Genomic DNA, 18,711 nt, shown 5'->3' with positions numbered 1-18,711 from the left:
AGTGGACCCAGAGCATCCAAATTTAGTTTCTCCTTGCCTTTATAACAATTTTGAATTCAATTTGGAAGCCTGCTGGTTTATGTTTCTGTTAGACTAGAACCTTGTAACAGTACTTCATTAGTAGTTGTGCTTACATCTTGATGATAAAAACCAGTTCCATGTTAGATTGCCTTTTGGGTTTGGTCTATTAGTTATCAATAGATGCATGGAGGAAATCCTCTTTAATCAAAAGTAGAAATAACTTCAGAGACTCGCTGAACCCCATCTTAGAGGATGTAGAGTTTATATACTTTTGAATTTTTCTCCAATTCAAACTAAGAAGGAAAATAAAGTCTCCCCCATACAGAGACCATCATGGAACAAGACTGAGTTTCTTACCTCCCTAAGAGGGTCGTTAAGCTCATTGAGAATGCTGTCCTCATCGAAGATCTTGCCTTGGTAACGATGCTCATAATAATCATGGATCTTCTGACGCATATCGGCAGGTAGTTTATGGAACGACATGTACTGTTCCACTTGTTTGTACTAGAAGGAGGAAAAAGTAGACATTTCAATGTGGGTTTCTTAAAGAAAATGAGATGAGCCACACAGAATGAATTGTTCACATTGTAAAAGAGAAGAGGAAGCTAATTTATTTTCAAAGTGAATGAAAAGATAATAGCCAGTTCCTCTGCAATACTTAAGATTCTGAGTGATAAGCTGCAAAGCACTGTTGGTTGCATACTATGTTTTAAAACATTGCTATATGTCCTGCTTTTCTAACTTTGTATTTTGTAATAGCTTGGTTGGTACCAGGCCCGTAGCCAGGATTTTGTTTTGGGAGGGGCTGAGTCTGAGCGGGAGAAGGTCTACCCTAGCAAATCTTTTGTCTCATTATCCCAATACCCCTATGCATATGGGATATATTGAGCATGGTGATCAGATCATGATATGAATAAACATAACAGTTTAAATAATAAATGTAAGGCCTTCTCGCAGACCACCCTGAGAATTTTTTTTGGGGAGGGAGGGCTGAAGCCCGTCAAGCCCCCCCCCCCCCCCCCGGCTACATGCCTGGTTGGTACTCATAGTAGTAAAGCCAACTGTAAGTTTTTAGATTTTTTTCCCTTTGGTGGATCAACACATTTGCTTTTTCCTTTCATTCACATTTTGTTTTGAGTAGCATACTTGTCAGCGCAAGAACCTCTATTTGCCAGAGAATGTCAGCATATGTGGAGGATTTGTGAACATATTCTCGGGTGGGCACACAGTACACATAGGGCTTCAGCCAGAACTTAAACTAAACTGCAAAAAAACACCTTACATTCATTTTATAGTCCCCTCAATCTGCAGGAAAAATAGAAGATTTTAGGCCTCTGTTTCTATTTCAATTGGCTTTTTATAGGAGTTTGCCTGACACCAGGTACTCAGAATTGTTTTCACTGACTGGTAACAAAAACCCATGGATTCAGATATGAAGCCATCACAGCCCCAACTCAAGGTGAACCAACATAGAAGTCTTAGTATTCAAAACATGTTCTTTACTTTTGATACATCCTTTCCATTACTGTTCATATTGATATGACCATTTCACTTTAGGTGCACAAAACTCAGCATGAAAAATGGACCTAAGCTTGGAGTGAGCAACTATGGAAGGCATTCTTTCCTTTTTGAAACACCACTTTCCTGGATTATTCCTCTTAAACTCCTACACTAAAGGAAACAGGCACACATTTTGAAAAATCTTCTTTCAATGGGACCCACACCATCTTTAAACCACTAATAGAAACAGAGGGAGACCATCCACCTGAACGCCCACACTGAAATGTCACAAAGTAAACGGAGAAATCCACCATTTCCCATCACAAGGCAAAATACCAATTTTTAAACATTTTTATGTGCATGGAAAGGAGTGAAGTTGATTTCCGCCCAATGTTGAAATCCTCCTGTTTCTACACAAGCAACTACTGGAAGCAATCTTGCGTCACTGGAATTATTTTTTTCACCCAAATGCCCCCCTGGGAAGGTGAAGGGCTTTTCCATCATATTTTATCCTTCCCAAGTCAATTTAGACCCATTTTGAAAAAAATGAAAGCGAACAGGTCCTGTTGCTTAAAAAGGGCCTAAAACAGCTCAGGAAAGTCTAATTACATGTTAAATATATCATCATGTCCCCTTGAGTTTGTGGGCATTCAAGGGTGAAAATGTGTGTGTGTGTGTGGGGGGGGGGGTTGTAGGAGGGGTGCACTGAATTAGAGAGTATAACCTTTTAGTCTCCTGGGGGATTAAATTGCCCCCTAACCTCCCACAGTTGCCCAGTCCTGCTCTAGCAGATGCAGTGCAGGAGGTTTCCTAAGTTTGAATAAGTAACCAGCATGGGAAATAAAGCCCGAGTGAAAAAGTGACATAGTAGGGGTCTTTCAATTGTTGTCCCTAACATTACCCTGATCCTAATCCTAATCCAATCATGTGCATGTTTTGCCCAAAAGAAACTGTTCTCCTTCAGACCCTTGGTACCAAGTGAAAATAACAAAATACAGGAAACAAGGAATATCTGAAAGACGACGAGTCAGATTGCTTGTTGAATGCTAGTCCCAATTCAATTTGGTTCCCTCTGACACCAGCTATTTTTTTCTTTAAAAAAAACCCCAAAACATTCACACATGGGCATACTACGTGACAAATGTCAAGTCCGGTTTGACCCTAACAGACCTATTCTCCTTGGATTTGGCTAATCCTCTTTTAAAACCACCTAAGCCAGTAGCCATATCAACATCCAGACTGTGACAGCAAATTCTGCAAATTAATTATACGTTGTGTGAAGAGCTTGTTCTTGTTTGTCCTTAACATTCATCATGTTATTTCACAGAAGGAATTCAAGGCCACTATTATGTGAACGGCTACACCATGACAATGCATATTTTTCACAGACTTCTACCATATACTCCTAACACTAGGAACAACCACATTTTTCTTGAAATTGGGTCTGTTGCATCATTATAATCTTTGGATTTTATATGCCCTATTTTGCATTTAGGCAGAGGGCTGGCATTTCCTCCTTGTCCCTTGCTCATCCTTAGAGGGCTCTTTTATAAAAAAGAAAAAGAAATTGATAATATTTCACTTTTTATTTTGGAAAAAATATGCTGATTCAGCAAGGTTTACCCACAACCCAGAATTTAGTTTTCATTGCATCCTGCAAATCAATAAGCCTAAATTATCCTCTACTATCCCATAATAGATTTACCTTGGGGCCATCTTACATTGGAAATACTTAAAGGCAAACAATAACAACAACAACAGTTATTTAACCATCAAATGATGAAATTTCTAATTAAACAACTCCTTTGTTTGTTTTTTGCAGCATGTTCTTGTGGAAATGTATACCATATTGACTAATTTTATCACAATGTTTTAGATTTTCTTTGTACCTAAATATATTTCCAAGAATTTCTAAACTTGGATTGAGTGTCTCATTAAAACAGCTGAACTCTTTAAATTACCAGCAACCCACTGATTTGAATTGTATGTAGTAACTGATTTGAATTGTATGGTTATCTTTCATTGAAAATCCCCCCTCTCAACTTAAATCAGAACTACACACAAACATGAGAAGATTTCATGCATATTTATTCAGAAGAGACTCCTTGGCCAAGTGTATGGCAACATGTGGTAGGAACAGGTGTTGCCATGATGAATGATCCTGAAGAATGTAACTGGGAATCATCAAGCATATGCATTCTCTTTTCCTACCTACTTCTCCTCTACTACATTTGTGGTACCTACTGGAATTCACACAGAAAAAACTAGCTTGTGACATTTCAGGGACCAGCCCTCTTTCAGTTCATAGAAAGCAACAGAGAAAATAGTGTTTCTTTATTACATTCCTCCCAGATCATACTGCTGCTAACAGGATTAATAAAAATAACCCAATACAGGGATGGTCCTCGATATGAAAGAGCTAAAAACCAAATAAACCATATTTGCTAACTGCCTGGAAAATGCATACTGTAAACTGCAAACACAGTACAGCCATTTGCTGACTCACCCATAATAAGATTTATTTTCAAAAGGGATTAAACCCAAAGGTTGTTATGAAGAAGGTCACTGTTTAGTCCTCAACAGCAGATGTTATAAAACAGTGTATTTATTAATTACTGGGGATGGATAGCTGGCTGCTTTTGCTCTCTGTTTGTGTGTATGTGTGTGAGTGTGTGAGATATGACATTTTTTTCCTGTGGGATATTTAATTCATTTAGCTAGATGAACCCAACCTTTCTGCAAGAATTATTAGACATGCTACCAACATTATATCAAGCCAAATGTGTAAGACATCCAATCACCAGTCCTCAGGTCAAATTATTTCCACTGAATGTTTTTATGCTATATTTATACTAGAAATTGGAATATAAGGATATAGTTCTCAAATCCACCTCAAATTGTGAGTTTTAGGGGGAGAAGGGAACAGTTTTCCATCTGAAGGGTGTTGCTAGCTGTGAATCTGAATTGGTGGTCCAAAGTTTCTTATATATAAAGATCAATTTCCCCTTGCTACCCATCCTATGACATATCTGTCCATCAAGAAAATGTTGAGTAAAAAGTAAAATGGATAATAAAAATAAAGGAAAATATTTATTTTTATATACTGTATATACTTTTGCATAAGTCTAGAAATTTTAGTTCAAATATTGACCAAAAAATGTGAGTTGACTTATCCATGGGCCAATGTAAGTACTGCAGCTTAACTCTTATATATAAAAAAGAAATGATCCCCTTCTTTAAGTAGAGGGGCAAATAAACTGCAGTAACTAACTAGGATTTTTGCCCCTTGGAACTGTATATGTAATTAATTATTTCTGAATGCTACTTGATTTGCTATATTCTAAAGTATGACTGACTGTTTTAATGGAGCCAGACAAAACTTCTTTTGATCAACAGTACACATTAAAAATAGCTGAGCCTATTTACATTAAAATCTCAAAATGTCCCAGCTCATTTTTACCTTACCAGTAAACCTGAGAAACTGTACCTAAATTTGGACCACAATCTATTTTTTCTGCATCTTGCACACAACATAGCTAAGTATTATGGTTGTCCAAAAATTCGTTATGATTCTTATTTCGGAATTGTTTCGGAATGTTCTCGCTTTTTGAACCGAGTATTGAAACGTTGTCCCTCGGCGCAACTGGCAATGTAATTCGAACCATCGTTGGCCCATTCTCTAATTGTGTCTTAATGTTTCATTAATTTTTTGCCTCCAAATTTTTTTTATATTTTTTTAAAAATTTTTTTTTAATTTTTTTGTTTCTGCAACCTAACTTGAATGGGAGCCTAGCGCAGCCTAAAATGGCCGCCGCTCCCTGGCCAATCAGAGACTTCCACGATGGCTGGAAAAGGTGGGGGCTAGCGTCCTCCGCGTCCACGTGTTAGATCGCTATAAAAAAACACTCCCCAACCCAGGCAAGCCATTCGGGGCTGGGTTATCGAGCAGAGAGAGTGGTTCATGCTGCGCTGGGAATCAAGCCGCCTGCATTGAGGGGAGAGAGGGCTAAGTGTTCTGGGGGTTGTGTCTGTTAAGGGCTGGCTGTTGTTGCTGACTGGATATTGCATGTGTGTTTTTTTAAATTGGCTTGGGGCTTGTGGGATCTGGCAGAGTCCTTGTTGTGGCTTTAGGCAATTTTTATTTTTAAAAGGACGTGGGCGCCAAGGCATTGCTTTCCTGATGCTCCATTTCTAAAGACCTCTGCCTTTTTTTTTAATTTAGCAATCACTACATCAGCCCTTCTTAGCAATCCAGTCTCTTTGGGGGCGTGGGTTCGAATCCCACCGCTGCCACCAATTAATGTGGAGATGCTGAGGGTGACAGTTTATGTAAGGAGCTGAGGTGGCAGAGGATGGAATCCCCTTTGAATCCCACCGCTGCCACCAATTTATGTGGAGAACTGAGGGTGACAGAGGATGGAATCCCTTTTAGAATCCCACCGCTGCCACCAATTTAATGTGGAGACTTGATGTGGCTGTCTCTCTCTTTCCTTTTCCTGTGCTTCTGCCTGTCTCTGTCTCTCTTTCTCCTGTGCTTCTAATTCTAATTTCCTCATCTCTAATTGATATTTCATCATTGCTTCTGACATGGTGGTCTGTTGTTCCGAATCTGAACTCTCTCCCTCTTGGTACACCTCTACCTCTCCTGCTCCTCTTTTCTGCTTTCTGGTGGCCATTCTTTATAACTTTTACCTCAGAAATTTTAATGAGCGATCTCAGGCACCAAATTAGGGATGTTATACGTATCCCGCCGTTGCCGCCAATGGAGACGTCAGGCAGATGGTACTGGTTCTTATAAGCTTTCTCTATTTGTTCCACTTCAGGTGTTGATGTTACCTAACTTAATATGAGAGTATGACAGAGGCTTGATTTGAATAAAATCAAAACAAGTTTATTGCAGGTACAGAGCTTGATGGTTTCAGATAACTTATTAAAGGCACTTCGCTTAATGGTTACAAACAGTTATAAGGTGGTTAAACTTTCAAAATACTTCTTTCTCTGGATTACACTAAACCCTGATCCTACTGGATCCCCTGGGATTAATGTTCTCTAATCCACAGACTCTACAACTGACCCTAGACAAATCACCTAACTTGCCTAGTCTGGTCCAACCTAAATCTGACTCAAATCTCTCTATTTAAGCCAGCCTGATTCTCCACACAAGAATCAGATCCTTCTCTGTGACTAGAGAATCACCAACTGCTGGGTTTTAAAATATTCCCCCTTCTCCTTTCCAGGCGGCGGTTGGCTCCGCCCTTGTTGCTATGGTAACCTGCTCTAGCACTCTAAGATGGCTACCTTCCCCCATACATATAGTCAATTTAAATACTCACCATTTTAACCTAGCCAAACCTGGCTGTTTAACCAAAATCAAATACACATATCATCTATAAACATAATATAATTATACACTTCTTCACAGGGGGGACATTGGAAGTTAGAGTTTCCAAAGGACGTGTGCGTTCCTGCAAGGGCATTGCTTCCCTCACGCTCCGTTTGTAATCCCAAGCCCCCAGGCTGAGTGTTATTGCATCAATCACAAAGACACACATTGTTTTCAAACCTAAAAGGGTACATTGGAAGAAATAGTTTCCAAAGGACATTGCCAATCCTGTCAAGGCATTGCTTGGCGTGTGCTGCGTTTCTAATCCAAAGTCCTCGGCCAGAGTTTCATTTTGGCAATCACAAGGTCAGCCAGTGGCACCATAGATCAAAAAGTTCAAAGGCAATTTATAGTTTTCAAAGGACAGTGGCACTCCTGCCAAGGCTTTGCTTGGCGTGTGCTGCGTTTCTAATCCAAAGTCTACACAAGTAGAAGAGGGACTTTCACAGTAATAAGAACCCAATTGAAAGGAAATAAGACTTTCAAACCAGGAACAGGTTTCTTCAAATATTGAAAAATAGTGTATTATAAAAAGTTATGAAAAATCACCAAAAATCATAGGAGACAGGAAACTTTCTGCAATTTGTTGAGCAAAGAGTATTGAATGTGATCTCCCACTGTACCAAATTTGATGAGGATAGCTCAAGAAATGAGGGCGGGAGAGCCCTGTAAAAGTCCCCCCGGTTTCCTTTTTTTTTTTTTGGCGATTGCGCATGCACGTCCACCATTTTAGAAACATTAAGAATCATTACGAATTTTCGGAAATATCTGAAATTTTTGGGTGAAAAATTCGGAAATAATTTCTATATCGAAGCGCCGGCACCCCCTACTTTAAAAACGAGAATTGAAACATTTTTTCCATCGATCGGACAAGCCTACTAAGTATACACAAAATCCCTGCTGTTCTATCTGAATCTTCTGGAAGTATCCAACTTCTTTCCCACCTCTTCTTTTCTTTTAAAAATACTTTTTTTGTATCCACTCTATTGCCAAATGAACTCTGCAACTGTAACCTGATAAAAATGCTTGAAGAAAGCAAATATGGACATAGTACTATGCTTTATTTCTTTTAAGCTATGCAACAATGCAGAGATAGTAGTTGCTGATTCATCTGATATGCTTTAGGTTTTGTTTGGTTAGTTTTTCAAACAGTCTTTGTCTCCCTTAATGCATTTGAGCTTTACAGTCAGCCTCATTCTTTTGTAAACTCATTAGATATTGCCATGTGTGCCAATGACATACAAGTGTCCAGTGCTGAAGTGATAATGTAATTTTATCTCAGGTACTTGACTGCTGGAGATTTTGTTCACATACTTGGAGTCGTGCTTATCTTTCTCTATGCACCAGGGAAGAAAACACCCTAGATGAATTCAGCCAACTACAGTGAGCCTTTCACATTTGCCGGTTTAACTTTATTTGCAGATTTGATTAAGATGCTCTTTCTAGGAATAATAATAATAATAATAATAATAATAATAATAATAATAATAATAATAAATAATGCTTTAGTTCTAACCCACTCTCTTTCCCCAAGGGGACTCAGAGCAGCTTCCAGATTCTAGGTCTTCTAGCATGAGTTGTCGAAGGCTTTCATGGCCAGAATCACTGGGTTGTTGTTCATTTTTCGGGCTGTATGGCCATGTTCTAGCATGACATTATGGCCAGTTTCCACCAGTCATACGGAAGGACTTAGTGATTGCTAGAGAGGTGTCCTCCCAGGTTAAAGCAAATATTATTATTTTTATTTGTGTGTGTGTGTGTGTGTGTGTGTTTTTTTTTTTTTTTTTACTACTGTGAGAGTCTTGCACCCTTAACCCCAGTGAAAGTGAAGGCCTACTGTAGATTTCTTCCCACAAGCCAGACATCTGTTACTTGGGGCAGTTTTGTCCTACTGAAATTTTCCTGTGATAAAATGGTGGGACTTTTGATTATCCAGAAGTGTTTCATATACATTATTAATATTTATAAGGTCATATTGTACCAATAGTATATCCTTGGGAAGAAGGCTGTAATTATATATAATACTCACTGGATGAAGCTTGAGACCAAAATATTTGTGTCTGCATGAGCGCACAAAATGAGGCTCTGAAATAACCTTTGATCCAGAGACTTCTTGGTACGTAAATCATTCCTTTCCGTCTCTAGAGTTATAAGTGCTATAGTGCATCAATGAAATGTCATTTTTACACTAAAATTGTATAAACCTCAAGAAGAATTGGAAAAAATACCCTTCACATCACAAGGTTATATCATAAAATCATATACAGTATTTAAAAAAAGAAATAACAAGGGGAACCTATGGTAGGTCCAAGAAAGAGCTGCTCACAATGCAGAAAAGAATGGAAACAGCGGACTTGGATGTGACAGCAGTCAATGGAACCTGACAAAGGCATTAATATTTCTTTAGATAACACCATGAAACAAAATTTGAAAAATAAATATGTTCCTGGTTTGAAAGCGTTATTTCCTTTTTAATTGTGCAGTATTGCCTTTGAAAGGAGTTATACTTCAGAAAGTTAGTTTTTATGGCTGCCACAAACTATGTTGACTTGATTGCAACTCTAAGAGATATTCATTGTAAAACTACATCAAAATATGCTGAGGGATGTCCCACAAAACAAAGTTTTTGTAGTTTAATAAACTTTTTCCATGTTTTTATGATGGAACTAATTAGAAAATGACATTAATAAGCCAAGAACAAAAATTGTGTTACATATTTTAATTCACAAGGGCCTTACTATTTTTGTTTGGCTGTATGTGCTTCCAGCCACTTTTTGTGTTCTCAAACCATTCAATCCTAATTTGATTTTTCTGATAAAGAAAAAGTCCCCTATATCATTCAGAATACACCACAACCAGGGGATTGGACTTTATTTGCTTCTTTTGTGTGTGCTATCAAGTTGCCTGTCGACTTAAAATGATCCCAAGAATTTCCCAAAGAGTTTTGAGGCAAACCTGGTTAACCAGTTAAATTTCAGGAGTAAACCAGGTTTTTTTAACCTGACACATTTTGGAGGGGGGGGGGGCTTGAACCCTTAACATCCCCCCCCCCCTGGCTACAGCTCTGCTAGTGTGGACTTTTAGGGGACGAGGGTAGTATAGGAGGCAAAAATTGGCCCATACCTATATAAGCACAAAGTTTGGATTTTCAGAATGAGAAATGTTTCCATACATATTGTCTCTTTTCCTATTTGCCTATCACTGATCAGGTAATCTGATTACCTGGTTACTGTTGCTTTTCCCTTCCTGGCTTGGTCATGTGGTTGCTTCTATCCAGTGAAGGAAATAAATTGAATGATATCACGTTAGCTAGAAATGTTGAAAAATACCTGACAAAGAAAGAAGTTTCTGACAGTGTAAAAATGATTATGGGAATGTACTTTTGGTTCAGCTTTAGAACATACTTCTACTTTTATCAAAGAAAAAGCCTTAAGTAGATGTTTGACTCTTCACAGCTTCCATGATCTAGCAGTGATGACCTTCTCTCCCATTTTTAAAAATATTATCATGGAACAGGGCTAGGCCTCTTCCCAGTCATCTCTATCTTTGTACTCATACACATCTTCATCCCTGATCTTAAACTTTGATGAATTTATTTTTCATCCTAACCTTCTGCAACCCCATCAACTTGTATCCTGTTCTGTTTTCAAACTTGTAAAAAAAGGGGGACAGATACATAGCAATCTCTTCAAGACAGCTTCACAACAATATGTGTGCGTTGTGTTGGTTGGGTTGTGTTTTTTTTTAACCAGAGTTAAATCCTTAAAATCTGCTGGAAATTTGCTTTGCAAATCATTAAAGAATGTTAGTTTCTTACATAGGGGAGTGGGGCATAATCCAGCCTATCGAGAGTTTGTGTCTTCTAGGTCACAGTTCCTTTCCAAAACATCACCCCATGTAGACTATATGCATAGTCTACATGCATATAGTGTTGCAAATTCTATCTGACCGCACCCTGCAGGGTCCAGGAAATACATGTACAGATAAAAGATTAAGAAAGTCCTCTGGCTTCAGATAATGGTTCCCAAAATCTAACCAGCTAGTGGCAGAAGTTGATGATGAGGAACTGACCACACTGCAAAGACACCCCCAACATTGTGGTGCCTCAACAGGACAAGGGGAAGAAGTGAATGTATTAAATCCTCTTAAATATTTTTCTCAGGGCTAAACAGGCCTCATATAATGTATTGGACTTCTCCTTCACATTTTTTTGTAAAAATTGTATTACATTTTATAATAATTTTAGTTGCTTTTAATATTTGTATGCTGATATTTATTTAGCTATGTTTGTTTTAACTGTTGCAAGTTACTTACACACTCGAACTGTGAAAAAGGCAGAATAGAAATAAATAAATGCATGCATACATACATACAAAAAAGGAGTGGTAGTACTTCTACCGTACTAAGGGTAGGTAAGATGAAAATGTATAATTATACAGTTCCTAATAAGGAAAAGAACTTGATGAAGGACTATATTACACCAACCTGCTACTACACTACAGTCATGCTATTATTGATATAGCAGATACATCAGGACAGTTGATACTTTACAAAAACAATTAACAAAAAGCAATGTTTCTAAACAATGAGAAGTTTATGTTTCTGCACCAGGAATATAATTTTATAAAAATGTTTCTTTGTTTCAATTAATTACTGTAAAAGATTAAGCTGCCTGCTCATTCTCCCATGTTAAAGTATCCAGAACATCCATTACTAAAGAGTAAAGGTAAAGGTTTTCCCCTGATGTTAAGTCCAGTCATGTCTGACTCTGGGGGTTGGTGCTCATCTCCATTTCTAAGATGAAGAGCCGGCATTGTCCGTAGACACCTCCAAGGTCATGTGGCTGGCATGAATGCATAGAGCACCGTTACCTTTCCGCCAGAGCAATACCTATTGATCTACTCACATTGGCATGTTTTCGAACTGCTAGGTTGGCAGAAGCTGGAGCTAACAGCGGGCACTCACTCCGCTCCCGGGATTTGAACCTTCGACCTTTTGGTCTGCAAGTTCAGCAGCTTCAGTGCTTTAACACACTTCACCACCGGGGCTCCTTAAAGAGTGCTTAAGTGAAATGTTGATACCAAATCTGTCTCTTTGTACTATACTGTTATTCATGAGATGAGACCTTGAGTAACCAGAAGGTGACAAGAGGGATCTCCAGATACCCTCAATCCCTTAGTCTGATGGAGTAAGGATCTACGCTTGCTTCACATCCCCTGTGTGGGGGGAGAATAGACTTTACAACTCCTTGGAGACTGAGTCGGCAAAGACCATCTCAATGCCTTTCAAACAAATCTGGCCACACAGCCCGAAAGACATACAACAACCCTGTGATCCCGGCCATGAAAGCCTTCGACAACAAATCCATCATTAGTTCCTGTGGACTTCAGTAGCATATGTCATAAGAAATTAGGTTATTGTGATGACCCATGGGCCTTGTAGTCCTGCTCAGGACATTGTAATTCCTGATGAAGATGAAAACTTGGGTTTTTTACCTTCCCAGTCTGAACTGGATTCCTCTCAGCCAGATCTTTCCCAGGCAGATCTGGGAACCCTGCACCTGCAAGAAAGTTGTCTCCCAGAAGTATGTCAAACAAGCCCAGAGCCTACTTCTCCCGTGTTCTTGCGCCGGGAGTTTTGTAAACAACAGAGAAGTTTGGAATCAGCTTCGCGCAGGAGTGCAAGAATTGCGGCTAAGAATGTAGCCAATTAAGACTGTTTCGCGTGAGAATCTTTAAGGAGTTTAACATCTGGTCTCAGAGTTTAGCTTTCGTTTCTGATTCCCAGAGAACTGCTTCGGTGGGAAAGTTAGACTCTATATAGGTGTTTTACCCGCGTAGTAACTTCGCGGAGTCAATTCGTCAGCCTACGGAGCGAGTTGTGTCTGGACAGCGCGCTCCGATTCAAGCCTCGCTCCTGCTCAAGCCTAGCCCTGCTTTCCAGCCTTCGCCTTGCTTCCCAGCCTTTGTTTATCTACGGACTTTGCCTTGTTTCCCAGGACCAATCCTTGCCTTGTTCCACGGATTTTACCAAGTTATTCCACGGACCTTGTTCTTGTTCCTAGTTACCTTGTTCCACGTTTTAAGCCTTGTTTCAAGTATCAAGTTATTTCCTAGCCTTACTCAAGTTTATGGACTAAAGGACCTTGTCATCTCCCCTCACTTTGCCTGGCAAAGTGAGAGTTTCGGTTATTGGATTACAACTTTGGACCATAATATTTCTTATTGGACATTGCTTTTTTGGACTAATTTTGACCTTTCCTGAAAGGTCCGCTTCTGAACTAACTTTTACATTTGTTTTTATTAACCTTATATATTTCCTTAATAAAGATATTAGTTAGAATCTGGCCTCTGCGTATGGTTATTGGTGCTCTGTAGCCTGGGTCGTGACAGTTTGACTCCGCCACCCTAAGCACCAATTAACCTCGGCCAGAATGTCTACCGGAACCGTGCCCGGTGGGCAGCCACTGAGCTACACCATCAGCAAGGACGAAGTGGATCGCATCCGCGACAGACTCAACGCCCAGGATGGAGAAATAAAGGGCTTGCGGGAGCGCGGAATCCGCCTCCCGGCCATGGCGTTGCCTACCAAGTTCACTGGAGAAGCTTCTAAGGTTCATGTTTTCCGTCGCCAATGTCAAGCTTATCTAGAGGCCCGTGATGCCGAGTTTCCCCAAGAAGACATCAAAGTGGCGTGGGTCTACAGTCTTCTAGACGGGCCAGCGGCCAACTGGGCGACGGCGCTGTTCGACCAAGCCTCTCCACACCTAAGATCAGCGCAACACTTCTTGGACCACCTCAAAGAGACTTGGGGAATCGAGGACAATTTGGAGGCAGCCGGTCACAAACTCCGTCGCCTTTTCCAAGGAGACAGACCTATGTCTCAGTATATAGCCGAGTTCCGAGTGCTGGCCCACAACACCGGCTGGAACGATGTAGCCCTCAGAGGACAATTCCGGGAGGGTCTCAACATTGAAATGCTGGAAGAAATCTCCAAGGTGGATCCTCCCCAGACCCTCGAGGCACTCATTGATCAATGTTTACGGGCTGAAGTCATGATTGCCAACAGGAAACAGTGGGTTCGAGGCCAGGGCAGTAGAGCCGGGGCAAAACCCCCCGCTCCCGCCAGCGTTCAGCCACGTCCAGTGTGGAGACCCCCACCGCCAACCCCATACCCCAGAGGAGGCGAGGAGGTGCCGATGCAGTTGGGCAATGTGCGTCCCAGACTAGATGCCGCCGAGAAGGCCCGTCGTCAACGCTTAAACCTCTGTTGGTACTGCGGGAATGGGGGCCACTTCGCCAGAGAGTGCCCAGCCAAAGGGAAGCCTGCCGCCCGTCTTGCGGCGGCGTCCTCCACGGAGACGAAGACGTCTGAGCCGACCGGCACACAGCCGGCGGGGGAAGCCAACGACCGGGTGTAGAGAGGCTCGCCAACCCGGTCAAAAAATCCATTCAAGAGCCGCCAACCGGGGTCCTGTTCCTTCTCGTGGTCACATTATGGTCAGCAAAAAGGGGACCCGTCATGATCCACGCCATGATAGACTCTGGAGCTACCAACAATTTCATTGATAGAGAGTATGCCGACTCTCTGGGATTACAATATCATGATTTCAAGAATGCCCGTGTGGTGCAAGCCATAGACGGCCGCCCCCTCAAGACGGGCCCCGTAAGTCAGTGGTCGGAACCCACCAGGATGTGGATAAGGGAACATATGGAAGAGATTTCCTTCTTTGTTACCGAGGTTCCCCATTTCCCTGTGATCTTGGGAATTCCATGGCTGACTCTCCACGACCCTAACATCTCCTGGTCCAACAGAGAACTGCAGTTTGCTTCACAGTACTGCCAAAACCATTGCCTCGTAGCCAAGGTCTGCCATGCCACAGACACCGAGCCCATCATCACCTTGCCAAAGAAGTACTCCGAGTATTGGGATGTATTCAATGAGAAAGAAGCCGAAAAATTACCCCCACATAGACCTTATGACTGTGCCATTGACTTGGTGGAGGGGGCCCCGATCCCGCGAGGGCATCTATACTCCCTGACTGAACCAGAGCAAGAAGCTCTCAGGGAATTCATAGAGACAAACCTTCGCAAGGGATTCATCAGACCCTCTCAATCCCCAGCCGCCTCCCCAGTGATGTTTGTGAAGAAGAAGTCAGGGGAACTACGCTTGGTGGTGGACTACAGAGCATTGAACAATATCACCAAGCGGAGCAGCTATCCCCTGCCCTTAATCTCGGATCTACTGGATCGGCTTCGAGGAGCCAAGGTTTACACCAAGCTGGATCTTCGGGGGGCTTACAACTTAGTTCGCATCAGGGAAGGGGACGAGTGGAAGACCGCCTTCCAGACCAAATTCGGATTATTCGAGTCCCGAGTTATGAATTTCGGATTATGCGGAGCTCCCGCAACGTTCCAGCATTTTGTCAATGACATCTTTCAGGACTATCTAGACAGGTTCTTGATAATCTACCTGGACGATTTTTTGGTGTTTTCTAGATCACAATCAGAACATGAGAACCACGTCAAAATGGTGTTACAACGATTGCGGGATCATGGACTTTATGCCAAGCTGGAAAAATGCGCCTTTGATCTACAAGAGGTAGATTTCCTTGGTTACCGCATCTCGCCTCTAGGGCTTTCCATGGATCCAGCCAAGGTTTCAGCAGTATTGGAATGGCGGGCGCCAACTAACAAGAAAGAGGTACAGCGTTTCTTGGGGTTCGCGAACTATTACCGCAAGTTCATTCCAGATTTTGCCCGCTGGTCTGACCCCATCACTAGCTGCATCCGTGGAAAACAGCCCTTCCGCTGGACTGATCAAGCAGAGAAAGGGTTCCAGCAACTAAAGAAACTATTCACGTCCCAGCCAATTCTACAGCACCCAAATCCTGGAACCCCTTTTATTGTGCAAGCGGACGCCTCTGATGTGGCAATTGGGGCCGTACTCTTACAACCGGTGGGAGATCACCTCCATCCCTGTGCCTATTACTCTCGTCAACTAACCACACCAGAGAGAAATTACACCATTTGGGAAAAAGAACTACTGGCCATAAAGGCAGCCTTTGAAACTTGGAGACATTGGCTAGAAGGGGCCAAATTTCCCATTGAAGTCCACACTGATCATCGTAACCTAGAACATCTAAGAACTGCCCGCAAACTAAATCAGAGGCAGCAACGTTGGGCTTTATTCTTCGAACGTTTCAACTTCCAGATTCATTATGTGACCCCAGCCCAGACCAAGCAAGCAGACGCCCTGTCACGTAAACCGGAATACGCTGCGGGACGCAAGGAGACCTTTGAATCCCAACTATTACAACCCGAGAACTTTGCCACGCTCACAGTGGGGAACACCAAATCCATTCCCATTGGTTCAACTTCCTCTACTCCAGGACCCATCTGTGCTCAAGAAATCAGGGCTAGTCAGCAAGCAGATGCCTGGGCGCAGGACCAACTTCGCCAAGGTCTGCATTTTCCCTTTTCGCTTAAAGATGGGCTGCTTTGCTATAGAAATCATGTTTATATCCCACCCGGACCGGGCAGGGAAAAGGCGCTTCGTCTGTGTCATGACTGCAAACCAGCAGGACACTTCGGACTATTTAAAACCATGCATTTGATCCTAAGGGATTTTTGGTGGCCCAAGATCCGCAAGGATGTGGAAAAATATGTCAACACCTGCCCAGTATGCCAGCGCTCCAAGATAAGAAGGGAGAAGCCCTCAGGGCTTTTACACCCCCTTCCTACCCCATCTCGCCCATGGGAAATAATTTCTGCGGATTTCATCACTGACCTACCACCTTCCTGTGGATTCACCACGATCTTAGTGGTGGTGGACCTTTTCACCAAGTTAGCCCATTTCATTCCCTGCGAAGGCCTCCCCACGGCCAAAGAGACTGCGGATCTATTCCTTCAACATGTTTTCAGACTACATGGATTGCCCAAGAGTTTAGTCACAGACCGTGGATCTCAATTCACCTCTCGTTTTTGGAAGGCACTACAAAAACTATTGGGCATAGACTCTCGCTTATCTTCAGCTCATCATCCCCAAACAGATGGGCAAACGGAGCGCACCAATGCCACTTTGGAGCAGTATCTTCGCTGTTATGTAAACTACCAACAGGACAATTGGGCTTCTCTGTTACCACTGTCTGAGTTTGCCTACAACAATGGAGTTCAAGCTTCTACAAAAGAAACGCCGTTCTTTGCAAACTACGGCTTCCATCCACGTTTCTTTCCCCCTGTCATTGAAACTTCAGAAGTTCCCGCAGCAGAGGATTGGCTGCAGGAACTCACAGCGGTGCAACAACTTTTGCTCCAGCAACTGGACCAAGCCAAGGAGGACTATAAACGCCACGCTGACAAACACCGCCAGCCGGGCCCCGAAATCAAGGTAGGAGATCGGGTTTTTCTGTCCACTCGCTTCCTGCCCTCCCACCGCCCTTGCCGGAAGTTAGATGCCCGTTTCACTGGCCCCTATCCAGTGGTGGCGCAATTAAACCCCGTGACTTTCAAACTCCAACTTCCGCGTTCAATGCGCATCCACCCAGTGTTTCACCGTTCCCTGCTCCTTCCGGCGGATGGTGTGCGTCCTGATACAGACCAACCGGCCCCCCCTCCTGTTTTGATGAATGGGGAGGAGTTCGAGGTTGAGGACATTTTGGATTCTCGCTTTCACCGCCGCCGCCTACAATATCTCATTGACTGGGTGGGTTTTGGCCCTGAGGAGCGCTCTTGGGAAGACGCCTCCACTGTCCATGCTCCTGAGCTAACCCGTCGCTTTCATCAGACCTATCCCGCCAAGCCGCGACCTCGCGCCTCGGGGAGAGGGCCCCAGTTTGGGAGGGGCCTTGAGGAGGGGGATAGTGTGATGACCCATGGGCCTTGTAGTCCTGCTCAGGACATTGTAATTCCTGATGAAGATGAAAACTTGGGTTTTTTACCTTCCCAGTCTGAACTGGATTCCTCTCAGCCAGATCTTTCCCAGGCAGATCTGGGAACCCTGCACCTGCAAGAAAGTTGTCTCCCAGAAGTATGTCAAACAAGCCCAGAGCCTACTTCTCCCGTGTTCTTGCGCCGGGAGTTTTGTAAACAACAGAGAAGTTTGGAATCAGCTTCGCGCAGGAGTGCAAGAATTGCGGCTAAGAATGTAGCCAATTAAGACTGTTTCGCGTGAGAATCTTTAAGGAGTTTAACATCTGGTCTCAGAGTTTAGCTTTCGTTTCTGATTCCCAGAGAACTGCTTCGGTGGGAAAGTTAGACTCTATATAGGTGTTTTACCCGCGTAGTAACTTCGCGGAGTCAATTCGTCAGCCTACGGAGCGAGTTGTGTCTGGACAGCGCGCTCCGATTCAAGCCTCGCTCCTGCTCAAGCCTAGCCCTGCTTTCCAGCCTTCGCCTTGCTTCCCAGCCTTTGTTTATCTACGGACTTTGCCTTGTTTCCCAGGACCAATCCTTGCCTTGTTCCACGGATTTTACCAAGTTATTCCACGGACCTTGTTCTTGTTCCTAGTTACCTTGTTCCACGTTTTAAGCCTTGTTTCAAGTATCAAGTTATTTCCTAGCCTTACTCAAGTTTATGGACTAAAGGACCTTGTCATCTCCCCTCACTTTGCCTGGCAAAGTGAGAGTTTCGGTTATTGGATTACAACTTTGGACCATAATATTTCTTATTGGACATTGCTTTTTTGGACTAATTTTGACCTTTCCTGAAAGGTCCGCTTCTGAACTAACTTTTACATTTGTTTTTATTAACCTTATATATTTCCTTAATAAAGATATTAGTTAGAATCTGGCCTCTGCGTATGGTTA

The 18,711-nt window shown here is 42.6% G+C and overlaps 1 protein-coding gene across 2 annotated transcripts in view; it reads right to left on the bottom strand.

Annotated features, from left to right (window-relative positions):
- hcn1 (hyperpolarization activated cyclic nucleotide gated potassium channel 1) overlaps positions 1 to 18,711 on the bottom strand; it is a 239,717-nt gene that overhangs the window by 51,489 nt on the left and 169,517 nt on the right. For both annotated transcript variants that reach the window (XR_001729856.2, XM_003216221.4), the window contains exon 5: positions 379 to 525. Coding sequence is in view for 1 of the 2 variants with exons in the window: in XM_003216221.4 (XP_003216269.1) it covers positions 379 to 525 (147 nt within the window). In the remaining variant the exon portion in view is untranslated. The remainder of the gene's footprint in view (positions 1 to 378; positions 526 to 18,711) is intronic.

Source organism: Anolis carolinensis, chromosome 2, assembly GCF_035594765.1.
Source record: "Anolis carolinensis isolate JA03-04 chromosome 2, rAnoCar3.1.pri, whole genome shotgun sequence".
Taxonomy (NCBI): domain Eukaryota; kingdom Metazoa; phylum Chordata; class Lepidosauria; order Squamata; family Dactyloidae; genus Anolis; species Anolis carolinensis.
Note: the sequence above shows the minus strand (reverse complement) of the source record. Positions and strands in the feature narration are given on the sequence as shown.